The sequence below is a fragment of the Pectinophora gossypiella genome, chromosome 13 (genome assembly GCF_024362695.1).
Source record: "Pectinophora gossypiella chromosome 13, ilPecGoss1.1, whole genome shotgun sequence".
In the NCBI taxonomy this organism is placed as follows: Eukaryota; Metazoa; Arthropoda; class Insecta; order Lepidoptera; family Gelechiidae; genus Pectinophora; species Pectinophora gossypiella.
Genome location: NC_065416.1, coordinates 15,619,466 through 15,646,754, shown reverse-complemented (window position 1 = coordinate 15,646,754; position 27,289 = coordinate 15,619,466). Strand labels below are relative to the sequence as shown.

General features: G+C 39.0%; 2 protein-coding genes across 5 annotated transcripts in view; one reads left to right on the top strand and one right to left on the bottom strand.

Annotated features, from left to right (window-relative positions):
* The window catches only part of LOC126372176 (protein-S-isoprenylcysteine O-methyltransferase), a 190,441-nt gene extending 176,427 nt beyond the window's left edge, over nucleotides 1-14,014 (bottom strand). The window contains exons 1-6 of one of the 3 annotated variants that reach the window (XR_007567121.1): nucleotides 13,667-14,014; nucleotides 13,344-13,432; nucleotides 13,174-13,241; nucleotides 12,505-12,614; nucleotides 11,171-11,278; nucleotides 5,140-7,167 (exon numbers count right to left, since the gene is read on the bottom strand). Coding sequence is in view for 1 of the 3 variants with exons in the window: in XM_050017825.1 (XP_049873782.1) it covers nucleotides 6,949-7,167; nucleotides 11,171-11,278; nucleotides 12,505-12,614; nucleotides 13,174-13,432; nucleotides 13,667-13,882 (912 nt within the window). In the remaining 2 variants the exon portion in view is untranslated. Of the gene's footprint in view, nucleotides 1-5,139; nucleotides 7,168-11,170; nucleotides 11,279-12,504; nucleotides 12,615-13,173; nucleotides 13,433-13,666 lie in introns of all 3 variants that reach the window. The other 2 variants (XR_007567120.1, XM_050017825.1) reach the window with 2 other exon arrangements.
* Nucleotides 14,015-14,649: 635 nt separating this feature from the next.
* Nucleotides 14,650-27,284, top strand: LOC126372111 (uncharacterized). Of its 2 annotated transcripts, XM_050017691.1 has the most exons (6): nucleotides 14,650-15,132; nucleotides 15,748-17,829; nucleotides 18,420-18,608; nucleotides 19,884-20,023; nucleotides 20,762-20,856; nucleotides 24,283-27,284. In XM_050017691.1, the coding sequence occupies exons 1-6, from the start codon at nucleotides 15,040-15,042 to the stop codon at nucleotides 24,348-24,350; spliced, it is 2,667 nt and encodes an 888-aa protein (XP_049873648.1). In that variant the 5' UTR covers nucleotides 14,650-15,039; the 3' UTR covers nucleotides 24,351-27,284. The 2 variants fall into 2 exon arrangements, with proteins under 2 accessions (XP_049873648.1, XP_049873650.1); XM_050017693.1 differs by lacking the exon at nucleotides 20,762-20,856.
* Nucleotides 27,285-27,289: the final 5 nt, after the last annotated feature.

The window sequence follows — 27,289 nt, the reverse complement described above, 5'->3', positions numbered from 1 at the left end:
TTGTTGCGAAAACACATCCACCCGCAATAGTGATGTAGTCGTTGCCGTTATACAGGGAGTGCCGGTTGATATTTTAATTGATAGCGGATCAACCATATCGCTTATTTCGACTTCCTTATTAAAACATTTTGAATGTCCGCGTAAACCCGCATTCCGTGTACTTAAGGGTCTGGGTAGTCAAGAGCTCGAAAGTACGTCCTATGTAACCTTACCAATAGAATTTGATGGAATTACGCTTGAAGTCGACCTTTTTGTTGTTGCTTCCGAGTTCATGAACACCCCTGTGATAGTGGGTACAGACGTTTTAAATAGAGAAGGTGTACGTTACGTGCGAACACGGGATTCCCAATTACTGACAAGAGATACTAGCGGGACTGACAGGGTGATGAATATTCGGGCTGACACGCCGATTCTGGTCAACACACCTCTGGTTGATGATGAGTTACAACGGTTGATGGCAATAATTAACGAATTCGCTCCGCACTTTATTTCTGGCACCGCGGCGTCTACTGTTAATACCGGTAGCATGTCAATCAAGCTGAATAGCGATGTCCCAGTCAATTACAGGCCTTACCGACTTTCTCACGCTGAAACGCTCAGGGTTCGCGAAATTATTAAAGATTTGCTTGACAAGGGTGTCATTCAGGAATCCGAGTCTGACTATGCAAGTCCAATCCTGCTTGTAAAAAAGAAAGACGGATCAGACAGGATGTGTGTTGATTTCCGCAAACTGAATGACATCACTGTGAAGGATCGTTTCCCGTTGCCTCGCATAGACGACCATATTGACCGTTTAGGACGAAACAAGTATTTCACGAGCCTCGATATGGCAACAGGATTCCACCAGATTCCTATGGAAAAAGACTCAGTCCCTCTTACTGGCTTCGTAACACCAGAGGGGCATTTTGAATATTTAAAGATGCCTTACGGCCTGGCTAATGCACCAGTTGTTTATCAGCGGATAATTACCAAAACGCTTCGCGAGATGATAGAATCTGGTGAAATCCTGGTGTACATAGACGACGTTCTGATTTTAAGTAAGACACTTGATCGGGGATTTATTCTGTTGCGCAATGTTCTTACGGCCTTAACAAATGCTGGGTTCTCCATTAATTTGAAGAAATGCTCTTTCCTATCTACCGATATTGAATACCTAGGTAGAAGCATTAGCGAAGGTCAGATTCGGCCGAGTCATGATAAGGTAAAGGCTTTAACCGATGCTCCTGAACCAAAGACAGTCAAACAGGTCCGTCAATTCATGGGTCTAGCCAGTTACTTTCGGCGCTATATTCCAAATTTCGCACAGAAAACCGCTTGCATAGCTGGTTTGACGAAAAAGGCGACAGATTTCAAGTGGGGTGTAGAACAACAAGCTGCGCGTCAATACATCACCGAATGTTTAACCAATGAACCTGTCCTCGCAATATATGACCCGTCCTTACCCATTGAAGTACATACGGACGCGAGTTCCACTGGTTATGGGGCTGTGCTGATGCAGGAGCATGAGGGTGGCCGTAAGCGGGTGGTTGCCTATTTTAGCAGGCTGACTCAAGGAGCGGAAAGTAGGTACCACTCCTACGAGCTTGAAACCCTCGCAGTAGTAAAAGCCCTCCAGCATTTCAGGCACTATCTTGTGGGTGTACATTTCACCGTGGTCACTGACTGCAATGCATTAAAACTCACTCAGCGAAAAAAAGACTTGTTACCCAGGGTGGCCAGGTGGTGGGTATACCTGCAGGACTATGACTTTGCTTTGATTTACCGCAAGGGGGCGCTTATGCCACACGCTGATTATCTAAGTCGGAATCCGGTCAATGTGTGCACTGTTCAAAAACCCCTCAATTGGGCACAGATTGCACAGGCTTCCGACGAGGAGACTCGATCCCTTATACAAAAATTGAATGACGGACAATTAGACGAGACTCGATATGTTGTTAAAAACGACGTTCTGTATGTCAAATATTCCCCCACTGGCGAGCCTTCACGCTTTCTTTGCTTTATCCCTAAAGGCCACAGATTGAGCTTACTTCGCGTATTCCACGATGAACATGACCATATCGGTACAGAAAAGACAGTTCATTTAATTACGAAACATTTCTGGTTTCCGGGACTGAGAGGTTTCGTTCAAAAATATGTCGCACATTGTGTTGTATGTATTTCCCATAAAAAGGCAGCGCGAGCTCCCCTTCAGCCTATCCATTCCTGGGAAAAGCCAGAGGCGCCTTTTGAGACCCTTCACATGGATGTGTTAGGACCCCTTCCTGAAGCAGACGGCTATCGCCACGTCCTTATAGTTGTCGATGCATTTTCAAAATTTTGTCTTCTATACCCCATGCATCGCCAAGATGCTGGTGAACTAAAACTTCACATAACCAACACTGTTTCCCTATTCGGGTCCCCGAAATTAATTGTGGCTGATAGAGGTCGCATGTTTCAAAGTTCGGAGTTTCTGGATTGGGTCAAAGGGATGGGCTGCGATGTTCATCTAATTACTCCGGAAATGCACCAGTCTAATGGACAGGTGGAACGATATTGTCGGACACTACTCAACATGATTAGAATCGAGTGCAACCACCGACAAGAGAGCTGGGCGGCTGTGATGTGGAAACTCCAGCTGGTGCTGAATATAACTAAGCATCGCACGACTCAACTATCTCCTCTCAACTTACTCGTGGGAGTTGACGCGGCAACACCTCTCATCCGAAGTCTTGTGCGAGATGTGGCTTTTCAAGGCTCTAATCCTAACAGAGAAGCGCTACGGGAAATGAGCCGACAGAGAGCATCAGAGAGACTACGGGAAAATCAACAGACACAAGACACATACGTCAATCAAGGCAGGAAATCTCCCCGTGGCTTTGAACTTAATTCCCTTGTTTTTGTTCGCAAGCAAGCGCAGTCTACAGGCAAGCTGGATTCGGGCATGCGTGGTCCGTATCGGGTGGTGAAAGTGCTGCCTCATGGGCGGTATGAGCTGCAACTCCTGGCTGGCTCTTACGGGAAGTCGACTCAAGCAGCGGCGGAATACATGATGCCGTGGCGCGGGGAGTGGACTCCAGAAACGTGTGCCGCTTACTTTGAGGGTGAGTGTGCATACAGGAATAGCTTCACGTAGTGCTTCCTTCCTGGTTTGAGAGAACAATGGAATAAGCTTCACGTTGTGCCTCTTTTTCATTGATCTCCGCTGTCAGACAAGCTTCACGTCGCGCCTCTGTCTGATGGCAATATTTGTTACGACAAGCTTCACGTCGCGCCTCTGTCTAACAAAGTTATATGTTAAGATACGCTTCACGTTGTGCCTCTGTCTTAACTGGTGTCTAAGAATATGCCTCACGTCGTGCCTCTATCTTAGACATGCATCTATCAAGATAAGCCTCACGTTGTGCCTCTTTCCTGATAGCTTTTATATAACAGTTGTGTTTATGTACTTGTTTAGGTTAACATAAATGTGGTTTTCTTATTGTACAGATGCAGGCGTAGATAACGAAGATTCCACTCCGACTTTAAACGAGTCACAGCCTGGTACTTCTGGAGCGCAACTCACCTTGCCCAGCGTTCTGGATCATGACGTTGTTGAACAACAACCCCATGAAGCCGGTCATACTACAAATGGACAATCCGCCTCAATGCCTGTGTTAGAGACAGAGCTACAAAGTTAGACGAAAAGGAGCCCGAGGACGGACTCCTGTCAGGAGAGGCCGTATAGAAGATAAGATGATAAGAAGAGGGTGCGGGGTACCTGGCGGGGGTTGAGTTGCATAAATAGCAGCGAACGCACGCGCTCGCCCTCTTTTTGCGCCCAACCGTTGCCGAGTGAACACGTTCTGTTTGCGACATTTTTGTTACGTACTTATTTATTTGTTTTTATCTTTTCCGTAAAATTCTTATTTGACTTTACATTTTCTTTGTTAAAATTAAAACTAGTGCAGATTTTCATTGTTGTTTTTTTAAAAAAAGTAAATTCGGGAAATTTTTGTAAGAATATATATATATATATATATATTATATATATATATATATATATATATATATATATATATATATATATATATTTCCGTTTAAACAATTCACGGCACGGTTTTTTGTTGGCACGTTCAATTCATTTAAGTATTACTAATTATAAGCGTAATATGGGTACTGGCAGAATATCAGTGTTGGTGAGAGTGGGCACTCGTACCATACTCTTAGCAACAATATGCTGAGTCAGTCCCATTTCCCTGGGCAGTGTTAGCTACTAGTCACAAATTGTTAAACTTAATTTATGTAAATGCTTTTGTAACCTTCACTGTTTTGGGAATAAAGTTATTCTATTCTATTCTACATTACATTTTTGAATAATTATGTACTCCAGCAATGAGAAAATAGGTAATTATCACGTTAAAAGTGAACAACGCCATCTGTCGTGTGTTTGGGAAACGACGATTGGAAAGTCACTCATCGAGTTCTAACTTAAGATATTTTTAAGTAACTTTAGAATTACAGGCACAAGTTTTAGCGTCTAGCAGAACACTGGTAAACTTTGTATTGAAAAATACCTACGAAATGCAAACTGAACACTATAGTTGTGCTACTGAATTCAATAAATACGTAAATGTCTACTATATAATAAATGCGATCACTTTTTTTACAATACAATTATTTAACATTTTTATAAATTATTTTTTTACAAATGTTCAGTTGCAATTGCGGAATTTACTTTGACTAGAAAATGTGCTTTTGATTTTAAACATATACAAGGTGTTAGTGACATCGTAACTAAAACTTGAGGGGTGATTCAAACCATGATTCTGAGTATCAAGTGGAATTTCCCGTCGCAAAAGTACGGAACTGAAAATTATTTAAAAAGTCACTAACATTTTAATGAATTTTCCACTTGATATTAACTGAGAATCATGGTATGAATCACTAACACTCATACGCACTTGTATGGCTATCTGTACGTACTTGTAAGTGACACCATAATGAATACTGAGGGGGGTGATTCAGCTCATTATACATCATTTTAACAGCCTCCGTGGTCTAGTGGTTAGAGCGTTAGGCTCACGATCTGGAGGTCCGGGTTCGATTCCCGATGGGGACATTGTCGAAATCACTTTGTGAGACTGTCCTTTGTTTGGTAAGGACTTTTCAGGCTTGAATCACCTGATTGTCCGAAAAAGTAAGATGATTCCGTGCTTCGGAGGGCACGTTAAGCCGTTGGTCCCGGCTATTAGCCGTAAAAACACCTCCACCAACCCGCAGTGGAGCAGCGTGGTGGAGTATGCTCCTCCGGTTGATTGAGGGGAGGCCTGTACCCAGCAGTGGGACGTATATAGGCAGTTTATGATTATGATTATATGGAATTTTCCATCGAAAAAATATACAATTGCGACTGAATCGTGGTCTGAATTATACCCCTCAGTATTCGTTACGGTGTCACTAACACCATGTATTATTATTACAAATGCATTTTCAGTTTTATCGGCACTTACGGTAAGTAAACATTAAAAGAGATAAGTTTCGATTCTTAAATATAATTAATTATATTAGTTACCTATTTGGGGAGTTAAAAAGGCCACATGAAAGCAACTCATTTAAAAAAGCAACATTGCAATTTAACATTTGCGCATATAAAAGTGCGCAATGTCAACAAATAAATGTCAAATAGCAATATTGCTTTTGAAGATGAATTGTTTCGACGTGAAGTTTGTAGCCCCCTGTATAATAATATGAAATGTTAAGTCCTTGTTTGATATTGTATTTTTTGATTAATATGACAAATCAGCTTAAGCTTCCATGTTAATTGGGAGCGAATAAAAAAGATAGAACGCGTGCTGCTGATCTTCCCGGATGTCATAAAAACCAACAGCGGGTGAGTACTTTCTAACATTATATGGACTGATTCCCTGTCACCGTATGTTTCCTGATTTGCAGCCAAATAGTCTTCTGCTTATTTGTCTCTGCCCACCCCTTCGTGGAGAGCGGGCGTGAGTTTATTTATGTGTAGATATGTGTACATATTTACATAAGTTCACGCCTATTTCCCGTTGGGGTAGGTGACTCCTGACACGCCACGTTCGTTTCTTCCAATCTGAAAGTCTACGGTCACGAGCATTAATATGTATACACTTTGGTACCATGTCACATTAACTTTTTTGACAAATTGAACTGAAGTCTCACCAAATGTCAAATATGTTAGTGCGACAGAGTCCTAAAGTGACATTATATTGCTCATGACTGTACATGTATGCTCGCCGATTTAGAGTAAGTACTGTGACCTGGCCTTTCTATAAAACATCCTGGATGGATCTGTGGGCTTAGCACCGTAAGCACGCGACTCTTTCTCGCCGCGGCAGAGATCATCTGTCTCTTTCTGTGCAGTACTGTGAGAGAGTGACGGGCGAAGTATTTCGGGGCGAGAAAGAGTCGCGCGCTTACGGTGCTAAGCCCGCTGCGGGGGGTTAAAATGGCCACATCGAAGCAATTCACCTACCAAAGCAATATTGCTATTTGACATTTGTTTGCATTGCGCACTTACTTTTATATGCGCAAATGTCAAATTTCAATATTGCTTTGGTAGGTGAATTGCTTCGATGTGGCCATTTTAACCCCGCTGATCGCGGTATGTTCACCTAGGCCTTCCTCTTTCGACTCTACCACTTACAAAAACATCATAAATATTTTTTGTATGTTTTTTTGGTTTTTGTAGGTTTCTCAAAATATAATATTACCAGGAGCGATGCGGGGGCGGTATTTTTGTATCGTTCTAGTTTAGATGCACCCTATCATACCACAGAGCACGCGAAACAGTCATTCGCATCGATCGTTTTCATTCGATTTTAACACGAAGGTGTAACGCAAAAGAGGCGCTCAAATGTCATAGAAATATAATGCGTAGCCTTACTGTCCCGGTGCCTCTGTGTGACTTGTTTTTAAGTGACCATTGTAAAAGACGCAAATACGTACCACGTATCAATAGCTCCAGTGGTCCGGGCGAAGAGTTTGTTGAGTGTTATCAGGCACATATCCTGGTATAAGAGGAAGACCAGTCCCGACCCGCGACTGGTACTGCACGTACTGCTGCCCGAAGAAGGTGAGCAGGGTAAGTTCTTCAGCGTACACCCGCTCGCGGAAGAACGTCCACGATGCCAGTGTGTACACCAGCATGCATACTGGGTTTAGTAAGGTTATCTGGAATCACATAACATAGAGCATCACACCTGACGCTGTACTCCAAAGATGGCCGAGGAGAAGAAATGACAAGAAACATGTCGTGGCCAGATCTTAGAATTGATCATTTCATGATCTGCTCAACGGCCTCCGTGGTCCTGTGGTTGAGAGTTAGGCTCACGATCCGGAGGTCCCGGTGGGGAAATATCACAAAAATTACTGATCCCTAGTTTGGTTAGGACATTACAGGCTGATCACCTGATTGTCCGAAAGTAACATGATCCGTGCTTCGGAAGGCACGTTAACCCGTTGGTCCCGGTTACTAATTACTGATGTAAGTAAGTAGTCGTTACATGAAATGGTCGAACACATCATGAAATTATCACGGGCTCGGTGGTGAGGGGAACCCACATTCCCGAGAAATGCATTTCGGAGGTATGTGACCTGATCTGATCTGATATTAATATTCGCACGCTGTATGGTTGAGTGATGGACTTTTATTGATATAATGGCCCCGATTCCTGGAGACACCGCCTAATTTTATTTTAAGTTATATCCGTCATTTTCATATCCGTCGAAAAGGAAAGGGACGGATGATCCACAGCTCTTAATTTTAGGAAGAATGAGTAAATGAATGTGTCGGGTTATTGACTGATGTAAAATTTTTAGACGGTTGGTTTAGATTTGTGCTTAAAATTGACGTGTGTTCCATAAATTTTATGCTTGTCGATTACCCGTCCCTTTCCTTTTCGGCGGATAAGAAAATGACAGATATAACTTAAAATAAAATTAGATGGTATTTACAGGAATTAGCACCAATGTATATTTAAGATCTTTTGTACCACTCTAGAGCGAATAAATTTCATTTCATTTCATTTCTGTATTGGGGTGGTTTTCCCTTCGCGGGTTGTAAGGTTAGACAGTCGCTTCTGTAGCAACCTAGAGGTCTGGTAAGTGGACGTTGTGAAAAACGGGTTAATGCTAGAGAAATGACAACTACTCAGTGTTGCCAACTTAGTGGATTTTCCACTAGATCTGGTGGTTTAGACATGTGGTTCGGCGAGAAAATATTAGTTTTAGTGGCTAGTGGATTTTTTAGTGGATTAGAGTCTTTCCAGTTAGCGGTAAGTGACGAATTTAACCACTAACACAACTAGAAAAAGGCTGAAGTACTTTTATTATATTTTTAAAAAAGTTTAAGATATTTTTTTGTTGTGTAAGCACTGCAACACCTAACTCAAGCCTGTCGGGAATTCCCCGAATATGGTATAATGAGTTACTTAAGCGAAAGAACCAACATAATCTTTATTTATTAGTAAGTAACACATACAATTAGTTGCGTATTGAATAAGATCAAGATGCCTAAGCCACAGTATACACAAAAATTTCGTGACTGTTGGTTACGTGACCCAGTTTTAAAAGATTGGTTACAAATAGTAGAAAGCACTGGTGGCCCAGTTGCTAAGTGCAAATTATGTGGCACAATATTAAGAAATCATTATGGAGATTTAAAGAATCATGGATTATCTAAAAAGCACATGCAAAATTCAAAGGTAAGTACGTAAATTTATTACGTTTAATAATAATAACCTAATTTCAATTAATCAAATGACATCAACCAGTACATTTAAATCATTTCAATAAATTATTCATATACAAAGCACCTACATTGAGCAAGTAGTTTTGGTGACACTCTGGTAGGTACCCAAAGTAAAATTATACTTGAGTTATTGGTACAAACAAAGTACCAGGTCTCTATATACCTACACCTATCTTATATTTATTTTCGTTCTCTATCTTTTACAGATTGTAGCTAAGCAGCCAAAAATTCCTTTTAAAGTAGATAGCAGTGGAAAAAAAAAGGAGGAAGCCAGACTCGCATTATTTACAGCAGCACACACCAGCATTCGTGTTGTGGATCATATGGGAGAGGTTATAAATCACATGCACAAGGAGGATGATAAAATTCACTTACATAGGACAAAATGTTCCCAGATTATTAAAAATGTTCTAGCACCCCATTTTTCACAAAAACTAAAAGAGGATTTGAAAGATCAACCCTATAGTTTATTAATAGACGAATCAACCGATATAGCAGTTCATAAATATTTGGGAATAATTATTATATATTACAGCTGCACTCACAAAAAAATTATATCAACGTATTTAGATATTCCAATGCTCTACGAGTGTGATGCAGACGGGATTGTTGCCGCCATAAAAGAGTCACTCACTCGGTTCGGTATACCTCTACAAAATTTAATGGGCATCGGTACTGATAATGCTGCAGTCATGGTCGGAGTTAATAACGGTGTACATGCCAAATTAAAAAGAGAATTGCCGAGTCTAGTTTTGGTGCGCTGCGTCTGCCATTCATTACAATTGGCTGTTTCCGCAGCGACAAAACAGTTCTTAGCCAGGAATCTTGAATTTATTATTAAAGAAACATATGACTGGTTCAGCCGTTCTTCATCGAGGCAAGCTGCCTATAAAGAACTATATAAACTTATAAACGATGGTCATGACCCTTTAAAAATTGTGCAATCTTGCCAAACCAGGTGGCTTTCTGTAGAATCCGCAGTTGCACGCATTTGCACACAGTGGGTAGAATTGAAAACACATTTCAATTTGGCAAAGGTAGATGAAAGATGTTACACAGCAGAATTGCTACATGCAATGTACTCAGATGACATGAATTATGCATATTTAATTTTTTTATATCCAATTCTGACAAATGTTAACAGGGTTAATAAATTATTTGAATCCAAAGACGCAGATCATTCAAAACTATATAACGAACTAACAAATTTAATTGATACACTTGTTGGCATGATAATATTGCCTAGTCAGAAGGTAGATATTTTTACGCAAAATATTCAAGATTTTATAGATCTGAAATGCTATTTGGGGTACCGTTTTGAAACTCACATAACAACTATGAAACAGAAAGGACTACCACCTGATCAGGAACAAGGAATCCGCCATAGATGCATTCAGTTCATTGTATCTTTGATTCAAGAATTAAAAAACAGAATGCCCGAAAACTTGACACTAATGAAAAGTATTCAAAGAATTAGTGTAGAAAACGCACTCTCTCATAACAAAGAGCCGATTACTGAATTGATGTTGCATTTAAATAAAAATCAGGAAGATATTGCAAAAATCGATGAGCAGTGGCGTCAAATACATCTACTAAGCTGGAAAAATACAAAAAATACTAAAGAATTTTGGTATGAGGTATTGAAATTCGAAGATATAGGGGGAGAAAACAGATTTCAAGAATTAGCCACATTTGCAATATCTATATTAGTTTTACCGCACTCTAATGCAGATGTAGAGCGATTATTTAGTACGATGAACGTTGTCAAGACTAAACAGAGGAACCGGATGAAGTTCGATCTTCTTTCTTCAATACTAACAATCCGTGCAGGCTTGGCACGTGAAGGCAAGTGCTGTAATAACTATATAATGCCTAATTCAGTGCTACAACAAATTGGCACTAAAGAAATTTATTTTACTAAGTTACAAACACAGCAAGCAGATGAAGCTGATTCTTCAGAAGATGATTATCTTTAGTTATATAAATGTTTGTAAGTACTTAGTTATACCTACTTAATTGTTTTCTTTTTAATAAATAATTAATTCAATATTGTTTTATTTTCAAATTTAATTCGGGTATGTAGTCATAGCAGTGCAGTCAGATCGTGGAATTTACCCTGTCTCTACACGTTTTTACTTACGACGCGGCGCTAAAGAGGGGGAAAAAACATCAAACCAATCTGACTGCACTGATTCGGCTTTGGGTTTTCTAGTGAAATTCTGGTGGTTTGAGAGACCGCTCAGTTTTAGTGGTTTCTGGTGGTTTGCACGGCCGCATTTGGTGGGCTGGTAAAAATAAAGTTGGCAACACTGCAACTACTGAATATTCGAATACAGGCACTTATCAGTGAAAAACTGCCTGCCTGAGTTAATAATAATAAATAATGGAATACCTAGATTATGACGTTACAGTAGCTCTACACACCTGCGTGCCTATGGACCAGTAGAACCACCCCACATAGCTCGGATGCCGACATACGCCGTACACACCGTGCGTGACCAGCTGGTGATCCGGCTGCTTCACATACTGAACCTGTAACACATTAGATTTAGTTGTCTTATATAGATAGCACGACTATTTAATAGCCGTCTCTCCAAGAGACTTCTGAACTTAAAGAGGTCTCAACTAAAACAGGTAACAGCTGTTATTACTGGTCACGGTGCCTTCAACAAACATCTGTTCACACTAGGTGTCACAGACAGCCCCCTGTGCAGAGCCTGCATGGAGGCGGAGGAGACAGCGGCTCATGTTCTACTGGAGTGTGGAGGAGTCGCCAACTACCGGGCCAGGCACCTCGGCCTGACGGGGTGCCTCCGTGAGGTAGTCAGCAACGTCAAAGGACTGTTAGACTTCCTTGGGGAACTAGTTTCAGGTCTCACGCAAAATAGGCGCACAGACGTCGAGTTGCGGAAACCGGCCCGCGAATACCAATACCAATATAGATAGCACTTTTGTACTAAAATCCAGATTGATGACAACAGCAGGGCTAATATGCGAAACGTGATAAAATTATCAATCGATTCCATAAATTTTGTCGAAATCGATATGTTTCTTTTTCTCCCTAATACGCGTGCCACGTGATTTTGTTCGTATTTTGACAGACATGACTTATTTAGGTTCACATATTAGGACAAATCGACATAATTATGTTTAAAATGACCGTGACAAAATTTTAACACGTTGTGCATATTAGGACTGCTGATAGCTTTAATCAATATTTTTACAAGGACACCTACAAAATAGTACCTTCGATTAGAGTGTAGTGAAAGTAATTGAATCTCATATTCATTTAACTTGCATTTGTAAAATTAATAAATCTTGTCGTCACATGCTGTTGTTTTCTTAAATATATAAATAAAGCTTTTGATCCTAAAAATATAGTATTACTAGCTTTTGCCCGCGACTTCGTCCGCGTGGCGTGTTATAAAAGAGAGATATTTTTCATACAAAAGGATTTTCCCGCTAATTCCCATTCCCGTGGGAATTTCGGGAATTCCTTTCTTAGTGCACCAAATTTCAAGTGCCTACGTGTAGCCGTTTAGGCTGTGCGTTGATATGTCAGTCAGTCAGTTTCTCCTTTTATATATTTAGATATACATACATAAAATCACGCGTATTTACCACCGGGGTAGGCAAAGTCTATGGAATTCCATTTGCTTCGATCCTGACACATTTCTTTTGCTTCGTCCACATTCATCAATCGTTTTATACACGCACGCCGGGTCAGAGAAGATCGTACTGAACCTTTTCATACTTACGGTGTGATTAAAGTTGGTTTTGGCTGTGAACATGGCGGACTTCCTGAGTACCTCTCCTCCTATGCACATCAACACTCCTACGTACGACAGCCAGAAATAGGTCTTCATGCCTGGAATAATTACATATATACCACTGTACTGTTCACATGTATCGAAATTTTTTATTAGCCATTGATACAATACTTTTTTTTATTTTATAAGAGCGACCACAGTACACCCTAAACTACGAGGTCCTTGCTTCCCTGCGTGTACATCTCTTCCCGGTGCGCGGGCGGCAGTGTTCAGCCTACAGTGTTCAGTTCCGCAACAACGAGCGACGCTACCGCGCGACCTTTTGATGTTTTGTGTGAATTCTTAAGTTATTAAACTAAGTGTATACTAGTTCTCGGTGTTTCCCTTAAAATTTGAATAAAGAGCAAATTCCAATATTTGGCAGTAACTTCTAAGTAGGTAACGGTAAAGTGGAAATTAGCGGACCAAATAATGCTTTCAATTCATTGCGCTTGGCATCAATTGGCAGTGCTGTAATATTGGTCTTATGTAAAGTGGTTTCAATATCATTAAACAGTATTCTTTGTAATTGATAGCTTATTAATTAGCATTCTTTCACTGTTATCTGTTTTTGAAAGAAATAAATTAAAACTCTTACTTGAGTAAATGGAGACTCACCAGGAAAGAAGTAATATTCAAGCCCCCACTCCGTCCAACTAGCCACCGCAGCCAATCCGTACTGCACACTGTGATTCAATATGAATGAGTCAATCGACAGAGTCCTTGGATTTGTCAGAGCCACAGACATGAACTCTGAGAAATGGAAGAATGTCAGAATCATTATGTACAGTCCAAACACCCGCCATCCGTTGTCGAAAGTCGAAAGGAAAAGTCCAGACGAAAAAGCGGCCCCAAGAAATGCAGATCGTATTGACACCTGCAAAGAAATAAATGACAACATTTAACAGATTCTTGATTTCTATGCAAATACCATCTATGTCTGACTTGTATGAAGGGTAATTAATAAATGAAGTTTCTTGTGATATCCAAGGCACAAGTGTCAAGGTTGTAGATTATTAAAGGGATTACAGATATATCCACGACCAAAAATAGCAATAAGACCTTGAGTTATAGAAATTAAGATTTTTCCGTAAGCCAATTAGATTCTTACCTCGTATGTGAAGCCTTTGTACATGTACCTCAAAATGAAGTTAAAAAGGCAAAAGTAGAGCGCGGGGCCCCAAAACCTGAGGGCCCAGAGCTCCGCCGAGAAGCCAAGTACATTTCCAGAGAAGAATGATACCACAAACACAGTTGCAGACAGTAAAAAACAAGTAAGTGCTTGCTTGCCGGCTGGACACATGTTTCTTATTGAAAATTTGATCATTTCTATAAACTAATTTTTAATTACTAAACCTAATATTGCAATATTGAAGTATTTATTTATTGATCGTGTTTCATGTGATAATATTGCGTAAATTACGGAAAATTTAACATTTTATATGCGCCCTCCCACAGAGTGCAGATTTTGACATTAACAGTGATCGCTCATGTTATTGTTAACTTTAAATTTTATTTTTACCAGTAGCAAAACAATTTCCTTAACATGAAAGGTAATTTATATAATCGAGAACTAAATAAACAAAAAAATACTACGAGTTATTAGAAAATAAATACATAATAAATATGAATTCAATGTACTTCACAAAATGCTCAAAATAATTCTATGAAACGAATATACATACCGAGTCGCATCTTTTTAATTGTTCAATAGCCCACAGTACATTTCTAATGCAGCCATTCATATGAAATAATAAATTGAAGATTTCAGTATTAATTAGTATCAGGCATTAAATAATGTCAGGTACTAAAGGATTTACTTTATTAATTTTAAATTTGTCAATAAGCTTTATTTACATTATTAATTTATCAATTTTGTTTCTAGATGCTAAAAATAATTTGTAACCATGGCAACCCATTTTGTTTGACAGACAAAATTCAATATGTTTTCGTTGCAATACTGTTATTTTCTAATTCTATACCTAAATTCTCATTGGACATATGATTGGTGCTTTGAAATATGATTGGTGGAAATACTACATTTCTATTTTATAACCGTTGTAGAAGCGACAACAGTCTCACTAATTTCAAATTCAAGTTGATTGGGGACCGCCGTATTTTCATATTCGCAAAACAAAATTTATAAAACAAATGCTTTCATTTCTTCCTAAACAGTTTACAATTGATTAATTACCGTAATGGATAAATTGTAGAGTATTGTAACCGTTTCTGTGGTCAGAACCTGACGTAATTAGGCCGTGACACCACCGTTTATTATTATCATGCAGTTTTCTTTCGAGTAAATTAATCCGCTTGTATAAGGTTGAAAATCATCCTGTAGGCGCGAGGAACTTTCAAAATTGCTTAGTAACTTCCGTGCTGATGAGATCGCTAGTAGCTGGAGCGAGGCGGGGGTGTTAGCGGGCGTAATAAGGCGGGAGCGGCAGTGGAGTATTGGAGTATCTATAGTAAGCGTTTGCCGCAATGAACGACCCGTGGGATGTGAAGGCAGTCCGGCAGGGCGATCAGTACCAGTCCTGCATGAAGTTAAATGGGGTTCCTCTGTTGCCGCCAGTGGTGAGTCCCTTCATAGCGCATTTTATGTCATAAATAAGTACCATGATGATCTCATCCTTTATACATATTGTCAGGATCGCAACGGTTCGTTGATATAGATTATATTAACTTAATTCTGTTAGGACTTAAGTCCTAGAGAAACTATTAGAGCTTCTATGTTTCCACATATTGTAAAGAAGATAAATACTGAAAGTATGCCAATTTTGTACAATTTGTAACTTCAATTAGAAATATCTTATGTAGACTTAAATAAGCCCAAAGTCTAAACACGTCCAAAAAAGACAGGAATAGTCATATTTTACAACAAACAGTTGTAAATCCTAGTAATAGAAGTAAATATAAAAATTAATACTATTATATTTAGTAGAAAGTAGATTTATAAATCTGTAATAAGATTTTTGTAGATTGAATTATACCTACTTTGCAGACTCACCCAGGTCATAATTAATATGTGCAGACTGATAGCAATATTTCAAGAATTGATAGATCATATCACGCAACATACTTTATTTAAAATGAAAAAAGTTGCAATTGTTATGCAATTACAGGTGATCGGTTTGTTTATTTTGTGAGCTACATGTGATTGTTCTAAAACTAACCAATGTTTCTTTTCAGCTCTCAAAGGAATGTCGTAAAGAGATGCAGTACTATAAGCTCCTTGCGAAAGAGGTGGAGAAAAGAATCTCGATACTGAAGCCATACGTTGAGCAAGACATAGACTCTAGTGAAGAGAAAACTGATGCACCCGAACTACCGGAGTGTGAACAGAATGAGCCTGAAAGACCTATAGAGGAAATAGAAACCGAATTTGGTATCATCATAAATAAAGCATCAACTGGCTCTGAAGATATAAGTGAAACTTCCGAATTGTTTTCTCCCCTCAATGATAAATATCATTACAAAATTTCTCATATTGAAGCCTCAAAGTTAGTTATAGACCTAGACTTACCTGTTGAAGAAAGAGAGAAAGAACTGTACAACACCCTTCCAAAAACTCCACACCACACACTTGAAACAGATGAGTTACCTGAACGAGACTGCAACAACACTTACGTACAAAAAGAACTGCTAACTGAATTTGAAACTTGTCGAAAAGATACTAAGCAAAAAGACACAAGTGAGGACATTTCACGTTTAGAATTTTCTCTACCTTTAGACAGTGAGTTCATAGCCCTGCATCATGATGGACCATCATCTTTAAGTACCAAAAGCTTCACTGGGTCTCTTCACGACTTACACAGTGACAGTGCAAAAGAAAGTGAAGTTCCACCATTAATACGCCAAAGATCTTATACAGTGCTTAAACCTAGTCCTCAACTTCTAGCACACTTAGAAGTACAATCAGCAAACACTGGAATAGATGTGCATTCCATATCCATGAGTGAATCTAAGTCCAATGTTAGCATGCATAATAAAAAACGACGAAGTTGGGACTTGGAGACAGCCAAAGTTAAATGGTCATCAATGGCTCTAGAACTCAAGAAATCTACAGCTAATGGCGCGTCTAGTAATCACAGTAACAAAAATATTTCAAAAAAGGCACCTCAAATTACGCCGACAACTACGTCGTTGAAATCCCAAAATCAAGAAAAAGCTAGAAAAGCTAATTTAAACCAACGAGCACCTAAATCTGACCCTGTTCAGAGAGCCAAAAAGATACAAAGTCCAGTAAGACATTCTTCAGAAAAGACTACAATCAAAGACAACGGGAAACAGCCTACCAGTAAAACTGCTATGAAAAATTCCCCTACAAAATCTTCAGCATCAAACAAAGAAGATAAATTAGTCAAAGAGTCAACAACAACATTAATTTCAGGTTCGGATGATCCTGCTGGTAAAGTGAGAGAACTATATGAAAAATTACAAAAGCAGCAAATGTTGCAAATGACCAGTTTGATTGACAAACAGAAACGAGAACAGCAACTTTTACAACAAGTTTTTGAGGAGCAAAACAATATACTATTGAAACAGTTAAAAACTGTATGTCCAAAAACTGCAATAGAAGCTAAACAGGCATGGGGAGATCTCAAGGAAGACTCAAACAGAGGGCCCGTCAGTCTGAGCCAACTGATCAACAATAAAACACCAGAACAAAGTGCACCTCAAAGCCCCGTGTCGAAAACATTAACTGAAACCAACAACTACATCAACAAATGTGACAATGTTTTGAAGAAAAGTAGAGATATAACCAACAATATAAAGACGCCACCGTCGAAAACGCGAACTGCTACTGCAGCCAATCGCAGCCAAAAGAAAACATTAGAAACACTGCAATCTCCTCAAAAAGAAGTGAATAGAACTAGGCCTGGCTCTCCTAACTTCAGGAATTCATCTAGAAGGTTGAATTACGAAACGAGTGCGTCTTCAGATTACGAGGCGAGTGGTGTGGGTCGTGATTACGAACCGATCTCCACAGACCGAACGAACGACACGATGGCAGATCTGAACGTGACATTCCCATCGGATAGCAGCGACGAGTGCCTGTCGCTCATGCAGGCTAACAGAGCGGCTGCCGAGCGCAGGAAAGCTGCTGGGAGACCAAACAGTCCTATACGGATGAAAATCAACTTGGACGGCACTCGACCGGCCAATGTCACCCTAAAGAACCTCGAGGAGTCCATTCATAGCTCCATGAACTCCATATGCAGTCGTCCGCAGAAAACTGGCGCCATTTGCCGAACAACTACTTCCGAGGAGGTAAATTACGCTACCTATGTATGGTCACAAGTTATCGGGGATGTTATTACCAAAATGTTTATTGGATGACATTTAATTAACTCAAATTCTGCAGAATCAAAAGTTATGTTAAACTTATATAAAATAACTTGGCCCAACTAACAAACTTCGATATAATAATTATGTTAATCTCCTTTGTCACTTAATCAACGAAAATGCATGCTTTATTACACCACCCACGCAATTTAAAGTCCTCGTCTAAGCCTTTCAATCTTGTTAATTTTGTTGAGCACTATCATAACCTTCCTGATGCTAATTCCTGATTTTAGTCCTTTTATTCCTCATCCATATTGGTCCACCGTTTTCCTGTCTGATTTTCCCCGGTCTCTTTAGTTTCAATGCTATGTTCTCGGCAAGAACCTTTCAGCAATAACTATCTTTTTGTCTGGATTCCTCAATCCAAATCCATGTTTGAGCACTACTTTCCAGCCTGCCTTTCCCTCAACGTCAACGCTTCGTATTGATCCCAGCACCAACTGTCCAATCACAATTTGACGTACGCTTCCACTCCCGCAAATGTCCACAACAATTTTATGTACGCTTCTTCATAGCGGGTGGCTGCGTCGAAAATTGTGGCTTACGCAAAGGGGTACCTCGTTCGGCGGTTGATGCGCACGGAGCGAGTGCAGGGAACCGTGCAGACTATCAGAGACGCCCTTATGTGCGCCTTGCAGCTGCACCAAGACCGCGCGGGCATCCGGGGCGCCGATGTGGACCTCCACAGGAGACTCATCCAACAGGTGACAGATTGGTCGTGGATGCACTTAGTCTTTGTATGGTGGTGGAATGTCAATTACAGTGAAAGGGTGGTGGAAATATCTACAGCTCTATTTTTGCAATATTCGAGGGTGGGATTTCCAGATAATATTATTGGGTTTGGAGTTTTTTAAAGGAATTTTAAGGCTTAAAGGCTTCCACAACTAAAATTCAAATTGTATACTGGTCGAAGCAAAGCGAAGGTAATATATTGTCACTTTTTCTAATACATGTAATAACATTTTGACAGAAAAATAAATACTACCCATACTATCAGACAATAACGTAGTTTTTATTTTTTGTAAATTGTGAAAGTAAACTAACACAACTTCGAAACTAGTGTATTGTTCAAATTACTCCTATTTTAATCATGGGCAATGTAGTAATTATATTTTCAAAATTTAACTTGCTTGGAAACTTGAGTTATTCTCTCATAAAGAAAGGCATGAAATAATGATGAAAGTGCATAGGCACGGTACTTTGAAACCCAGAATGGAGTCCCCTAGCATCATAATTTTAAAATTCAGTATATTGTCACAGAATACACCGTTTACCATCTAATACAAGACACTGATTCATGCATTCTTCTTTTGTCTGATCTTTCGCACTATCGCGCCTTAAGTTGCTAAGCGAGGGCGGAGCAGCCTATGGCTGTCTTAGTCTATCAATCAATAATACTTTATTGCACAACAACATATACAAAGGACATAAACATACGAATAAAACATAAGCACAATAGGCGGCCTTATTGCTAAACAGCAATTTCTGCCAGGCAACCTTAGTCTATCATTGGGATTATTTGAACTCGTGCTATCCTTTTCTCTCCCCACACGTCTGTCGCCACCCAAGGCGCGGTACAGCTGAAGATCAGACTAGAGCGGCAAGGATATTTTGGCACGTGGCCTAAATCGGAACTAACGCCGTCTTCCTTGGAAACGTCATTTTAATGACAATGGTTTCTTTAGAGATGATGCATTCCAGCACCACCGTCATCCAAGTGCCAAAACATCCTTGTTACTCTATAACTCGTGCGAGTTAACCTGATATTTTCTTCATTAAGCGGCACTGGCAGAATTTTGATCACACAAAAGCCAAGGATTGAGGTGACATGTCATCACTTAAATACATGTAAATGCGTGTGCGCTTCGCAAGTGAAATCGGGGCATTACACCCCCGAAGCGTCGGTATCAAGTTAATTCCCACGGGATCTAGACACCCAGACACTGGCATCTTCAGCTACATCGTGGAATAACTTGCAGATCACGGCAGCATGCTACTCGCTACACGATACGTTTATCGCGAGTTCGCCGGCGGAGCGTTGCGCGCTGATAGCAGCGGATAGGAACCGGCGACAGGCGTTGGCGGCGCGTTTGCCCACCCCGAGAAGCACGCGGCGCACGTAAGTTGATTTTTAGCGACTGCTATTGTGTATTGTGGCTTTTGGTGAAGGTTTTTTGTGTAGGACCTTGAAAACCTGAAGATGTATGTGAAGTTTGCAGTCGAGATGCAGCTTTTTCCTCTGTTGCCAAATGCACCAATTTTGGCGATGGGATCTTCTAACTGTCTAAATAGCGCATTATAATGTGGTTCATCTCTGAGTACCAACAAATCTCCCTCTGAAACTCGTCTCACAATAAGTACAAGAAAGAGATAAAACCAGATAGAGTTTTAATCCTATCAAATTAAGTTAAAATAAAGTCGGTGGTTGCCCGAATAGGAACCATTATATCTTTAACCTTTGAACACCAATATACTTGATAACGATCCGTGGTAGCCCAGTTGGTAGAACGCTTGCCTCTCAATTTGAGGTCGCAGATTCAAATCCAGCACAGGCCTAAACCAATAATTGCCGAATTTCTTTACGAATTCATGTTTGGATCATAAATGATTATCACGTGCTCAGCGGTGAAGGAAAACATCGTCAGGAAACCCACATTCCCGAGAAATTCATTTTCGGAGGTATGTGACGTAACCTGTATTGGGCTGGTTTTCCCTTCGCGGTTGGAAAGTCAGAAAGGCAGTCTCTTCTGTAAAAAACCGGACCTGTCAAATCTTCAGGTTAGGTTAGCAGACCGTGTGAAAAACGGGATAATGCTAGGGAGATATTATAATACTTGACAATGTTGGTAATATACAGGGACATTATGTCGCAAAGCCACAGCGGCGTGTTTCCCACGCGTGGGCCTAGTGGGCATCGTCCATCCGCCACGCTCATGACTCAGTCCACATACGGTACTCTAACTGCAAACATATTGGCTGCTTGTTGTCATGTGCTTTTGTGAAATGTGACTAATTTAATCATAGAGCAACACGGGTCTCCGGCGGACGGGAGGGGACTAGCCATAGTTATTTGTCGATAAAATAAGGAGGTAAAGTACTGTCAACGTCGCTATATTAACAGTAACTTTGCGTCCCACCTAATGACTGCTGACGTTCAATCTACGGTAGTAGTCAATCTATGATACGAACTGACATATTATGCACATGATCTTGAGGGCAGTCTCGAAGCTGAGAATAGTTTATTAATACCATAGACTGCTCCTTCCCCGTGTTGCTCTAAGAACTTAATAGATGATAATTCGGCTTGATTTCTTGTCTTGTTGGCTTTACTCTTTGTTGATTTGCCTAGGCATTTCACTACATAACCGAAGGAGTTGTACAATAAATAAATACTAATGGTACACAAGATGAAATTGGAAACCATAATTTGTGTTTATACATTTCAATGATTCGCATTCTACAATGAAACCCACATAAGCATCTTTCTGAAAAAATCACATTTTGATGTAATTTTCTTCAACAAGACCTTGATTTCTTTCAATTAATTTAACTCCTAAAATGTTTCTACTACTATTTACTCAGCCTGTATCCACCCACTGCTGGGTATAGGCTTACCCTCTTTCACGCTATCCTTTCCGGTCCTGTGCAACTAATGTTTAAATATAAAACCCAGTAAAAAACAACAAAAAGTCCTCTCCGTGCTTTTTTGTTCAAAAAGGTGCTTACGTGCTTTTTACTATAAAGCTACGTTACCTCTCTTGGCATGTAAATGTACCTAAATCTATAGATTTGCTCAATGTTTACGTTGACATAAATTATCCTCGATAATAGCAGTCTAGTTTGCATGAGAATGATATGCGACATGTTCAGTTCGTGACCTCAAATCATATGGCATTGTATTATATTCTACATTCCTTTGTCCATTGTCTTTCTGTTGCTATGTGTTTTGTTTTTTTACGCATGACGTAGAAATAGACTCAATTACCAGCTATAAGGACTTAGTACAAAATAAGACTGTAACCTGGAACCTGACAGAGCAGTAACTGTCAGTACTATTCAGATGCGGAGGACAGGAGTTAGTACGGCTTTGAAATAGACTACTCTGGGCGCCATCCCACATATATCCCTGTTGTCTTAAATTTTGAACTGAGTGAGAGCCCTCAGCGGTCCCCATTTGTCCGGCCAAATAGTTAATGCCATCTGCGGCAAATCACGTCAAAAAATGCTGGTTAATTCGGGAATTTGGTGTTTTATTATATTTTTATTGTTTCAAAACAGACTTATTGGTTAAATATTTACAAAGTAACCATACCTAAACTTACCGCGGCGTGGGCAGGCCTTGCGCGTCGCGATGAATATTCAGCTAATCTTCGAACAGTGGACGGTTACGATTACTAGTATGTATACCCTTTGAAACCATGTCTTTTTTGACAAATGAAACCGTAAGTCTCATTAAATGTCAAATATGATAGTGCGACAGGGTTCTAAAGTGGGTACATGATATTTTTCATGACTGGACGTGCAATATTTATCTATCTATGCAGACAATAAATGAATCCGTGATAGACTTTAGGGGGTGTTAAAAGGGCACATTGTTGCAATTCGTCTAAAAAGCAATAAGTATTGCGATTTGACATTTGTGCCTAATTTATAAGTAAGTGCGCATAAATTGCTTCAGTGTGGTATTTTTAGCCCCCTGTTCGGGGAACGCGTGACTAACCTAACCTAACCCACTCAAATTCAAATATATCTTTATTCAGTAGGTAACATAGTTACACTTTGAATCGTCAATTTTTACATAACGAACGTCTCATCCGCCTAAAACTACTGCAGCTTCTCACAACCTGTATAGCCGGGGAAAAGAAGCTGCAAGAAAAACCTCGGCACAGGGCCCTAGACGTTCTTTAAAAAAAATATATACATAAAATATTGTTATACAATTGAGTAATTTAGCTGCCTAATATCAGTTCTCAGACAGTTAATTCCATGCATTCATATCTTCTAAATAATCACTAACTTTATAATAACCTTTTTTGTAAAGTTTCTGTAAAAACAGACGATGAGTTGCGGTGTACAGAAAAATCTGTCTATAGGTTTATGAGACACCGTTTTTTGATTGTAAAATGTTTATTATTACTTTGAATAAATAAAAAAAAAAAAAAAAAAAAAACTACCGGAATGTCATCTCACTCAATTGGACTGTGAGTTTGAATGTGCATGTTTTCCAGAAACGCAGTGGACAGTGAGTCCGTGTTGAAGTACAGCCACCTGTCCCTAACATCCTCACCTGAGCCAGGTATCCTTTATCATCAGCTCGAAGGTCATAAAACCTACAGATTAGAAATAACATTTCTACTGGAGTAAAGACACATCATGGATGCTTCAAGCTCCTTATCCCTGGGCACACCCCGGATGCTTCATATAAAATACCTCGTTTTACACAGACACTACACATTGACATCAACACATGCAAATGTGTGTGACGTCTGAGGGCTGCCAATTACAATACTACTTACGAAAGATGATTTTATAATAATCTGTTAATATTTGGGTTATACTAATCTGTGAGTTTTATGCTCTATTCTTCATCCAATCCTTACACTCAACTTCCCATCCTATATCCACCATTTCTTCTAATCAACTTCCATTCAACATAGCATTCATTTGTAGATATTTTTTCATCAGGGCAAGAAATAAACAATTCTTGCTTTTTTCTTCGAATTTTGTGCTATTTAATTTGTCGCTTTTTGATAGTTCTGAACATGGTACCTGAAATGCTTATGAAGTAACTGAAAGGCATAGTACGGTCACGAGCATTAATATGTATACACTTTGGTACCATGTCACATTAACTTTTTTGACAAATTGAACTGTCATCATCATCAGCCGTATGACGCCCACTGCTGAGCATAGGCCTCCCCCAAGGATCTCCACGACGATCGGTCTCACTAAATGTCAAATATGTTAGTGCGACAGAGTCCTAAAGTAGGTACATTATTGTTCATGACTGTATCTAGATATTTTTTAAATATGTCTGTGATCAGTAGACTTACTTTTAGCAGTCTATTTTCTTACGCTTTTGGGACTTGGTAGACTTATTTTAGCTGCCTATTTCTTTACCTTTTGGAGAGTCAGTAGACTGACTTATTTTTAGCGCCTAATTGTTTACCTGTTTGTGACTCAGTAGACTTACTTTTAGAAACTTATTTTCCTACCTTTTTTGAGACTCAGTAGACTGCTTTACTATTAGCGCCTATTTCCTTACCTTTTTGAGACTCGGTAGAATTACTTTTATTTTCTTTTTAAACCGTCAAAAACTTGAAGCTACATCTATAAACCTTAACCGTAGTCTCATTTTATGTTCATAATTTTCCACAGAGACTTTTAGCAGTGACAAGAGCCGATCTCGCTACATGCCAAGCCCGCGGCGGCAGCCCTGGCGCTGACCTACCACAAGCGCCGCCTGCTTCCCGCGCCTCTTCGCGCGATGTTGGTACTCCCCAACCTAGCAGGCCTACCAACCTAACGCTACGAACTTTAACTTGCCAGTAAAACTTGTAATGTCGATCTTATTATGTTAATTTATTAATTAAGTTGTTAGGAATCCTACTGGAACAAAAAAATAATAAAAGACGTTATAACGCAACGTAATTAATGTGAAGTTATGTTTTATTTTGAGGGTAGAAACGCCGAATTGGAATGGAAAATGGCGGTGGGATTTTTGATACTAATTGAATTGAACATCAAATGTTGCGTTGTCACATTGAGTGACTTTCCAATCGACGTTCCCCGAACACACGATAGATGGCGTTGTTCACTTTTAACGTGATAATTACCTATTTTCTCATTGCTGGGGTACATAATTATTCAAAAATGTAATGGCAGAAGCATATAAAAAACTAATTAATACTTGATATTTGAATCACATAATAGAATGGTGTTGCTACCTATATTGCTTCTCTTTCCCATTTATTTTGATCAGAGTGGAAGTTGTAATTGTATCTTGGTGTAATAAAAAGGGTCATCATTTATACCCAAACAAAGATAAAAGATGCATGTCCTGTTATCCATGAAATTAGAAGTTTGATAAGATAAATCTTATTAACAACGCCATCCATCGTGTTGTTGGGGGACGTTATCAAAGTGAATGGTGCTAAAGCTACGAAGAAATGAAGGTATGTTATTTTGCATTTGTAGCATTTAAAACAAGTTATGGTTGTAAACATATTCCAAAATATAGCTTACAAAGTGCCTAGCGTAGCGGAAATGATAGTATAGATAGGTTAGTATTGATTAGATGATGACTATTTAGTAGAGAATGTTCAAACAAGAAAATATTTTGGCTGTGTGGATTAAAACAAACTTGTCAGCACCTCATAGCACTTTTCTATGTTTCTATCCTTTTCTGTTATTCAGAACCGTCATTTGTTCGAGCGAGAGGGAATCGTCTACAATTTTTAAGAAACCGAAAGCGGGTACGCGTTACTCTGTAATAATTTCAATGATATTACATGTGTACAAGAATATTTGTCTTTGAAATCATAAAACATTTTTACGCAACAATTCTATGATTTTTTCGTGTTAATCCAAGAACTGCGCTGCCACTGCGCAGGCCAGCTGTAGTGCCTTTTTGGTGTGTCAAAGCCTAATTGTGGCAAATTCCTCTTTTACACTACCCCATTTAATGGGCTAGAAGACTGGGAAGGGTAAATTATAAAATGGCGTCGGCTTAATGGCGATTTATAGATCGAAGAATTTTGCATGGACAGGAGAAGGACCCGCTGGCGCAATGGTTAACTAACACTCTCGTCCCAGCTTGAGAAGAGCTGCGGGTTCAAGTTTTGTCCGAGTCAGAAATATTTTCGATTTAATTTTCTCTTTGTAAAATACTAATCTAGAAATTGAAGCCTAACATTTTTAAAAATCAATGTGATTTTTCTTTTTTGACAGGATTACGAATTTTAATTATTCAATCTGTAAGTACTAACTAAGTATAGGTAATTTTTACAACAACAGAAGAATATTCTCTACTAACTAGTGAAGGTAAAAATTAGCAATAACTTGGTCACAGTAATAAATATGCAGCTTTAAAAGTGAAAGACAAGTAATAATAAGAAAATATTGTTATAGTGAACAGTCCATACAAAACTAATCACAAATGTATTTTATAAAAATCAGTATCTGTCAAGAAGGCAGAAATAATTATGTTTATAATGTAAATGATTACTAAATTGAGAATGAATATGCATAAACAAGTAATTTTTAAAGCCTTTTTTAGTGTAATCTTATTCGTCAAACTATTTGAATTTTAAATTCCTCTTGTAATAATTAGCCTTATAAAACTTATTGCACTGATAATTGCCTATAATTTATATTTTAGATGTGTATTATTGTCATTAGTATTCTAGATTTACACTCGTATTCTAAGATGTCAACTCCATTTTCCTCGAACTCACCTCAAAATCGGTGTTCCTAGACGACTTGTGGTACCTGTACTTTTTTAATAAAGCACATCTGCAAACACGCAGCGGACGGCCAATCAGAGCGCCCGCCCGCCTACTTGATGTTTGTTTGGTTGGCACTAACTACCTTTTCCGATGTCGCCATGTTTTCTTTTCTGTTCTTATGCGTACTTTGTGTCCACCGGGTTGTTTTTATTTTTAATATTGTTAAATCTAGTTCTAAAACTTGTCTAAAACCTATTGGAAGTAAACAGTGATTATAAAATCTTAACGACTAACACGTTCAACCTAAAGCCTCAACCTTATCTCTAGTTTGCTCCAGTAAGGCATAACGTCATTCATTTCGTATTATTTTGTCGGTTGTATATATAAGTCGAGGACGGAAATATCCACTTATGATACTAAGTGGATCGCTTAGGCGTAGACCAGTGGGAGAAGAGTGGAGTGAATATCTTAGAATACGAATGTTAGTTTTTACCTTAGAATGGCTAGCAGCACCCTATATCTAAATAGTATTGGCGAAATTGTATCTGCTAACATTTCTAGTCACAAAATTCATAGATCTCTGTAAACTATGTGCGTTTTAATTTTCTTATTGTATTTTCAATATGAATATTGAATTGGCGAAATCTAGTTTACATTTTGAGTTTGTGTGCTCACTCGAGTTTTGGGGAAAAATGGGTACATTTTATTTATAATATAGAATCTCCTCTTATGGTAACACTTCATGGATCAAAAACAATGCCAAATATTTTGATAATCCCAATTTACGCTTACATTAATATATAAGCTACTTTCTAAAACTTTTTCGGCTTTTAATTATCTACAGGTCTCCAAAGACGCAGTTATACTGAAGTGAGATTATTTCGTAATATTTTTGTGCTAAGTACATTTTATTCAATAAAACATTGGAAAACAGTTCG

What these genes read in the sequence shown, in the direction of transcription:
- LOC126372111 (XM_050017691.1), top strand. Translation starts at nt 15,040, where the DNA reads ATGAACGACCCGTGGGATGTGAAGGCAGTCCGGCAGGGCGATCAGTAC. An exon ending in GAACAACTACTTCCGAGGAG is followed by an intron (nt 17,830 to 18,419) that starts GTAAATTACGCT and finishes GCTTCTTCATAG; the next exon opens with CGGGTGGCTGCGTCGAAAAT. An exon ending in ACAGGAGACTCATCCAACAG is followed by an intron (nt 18,609 to 19,883) that starts GTGACAGATTGG and finishes AATAACTTGCAG; the next exon opens with ATCACGGCAGCATGCTACTC.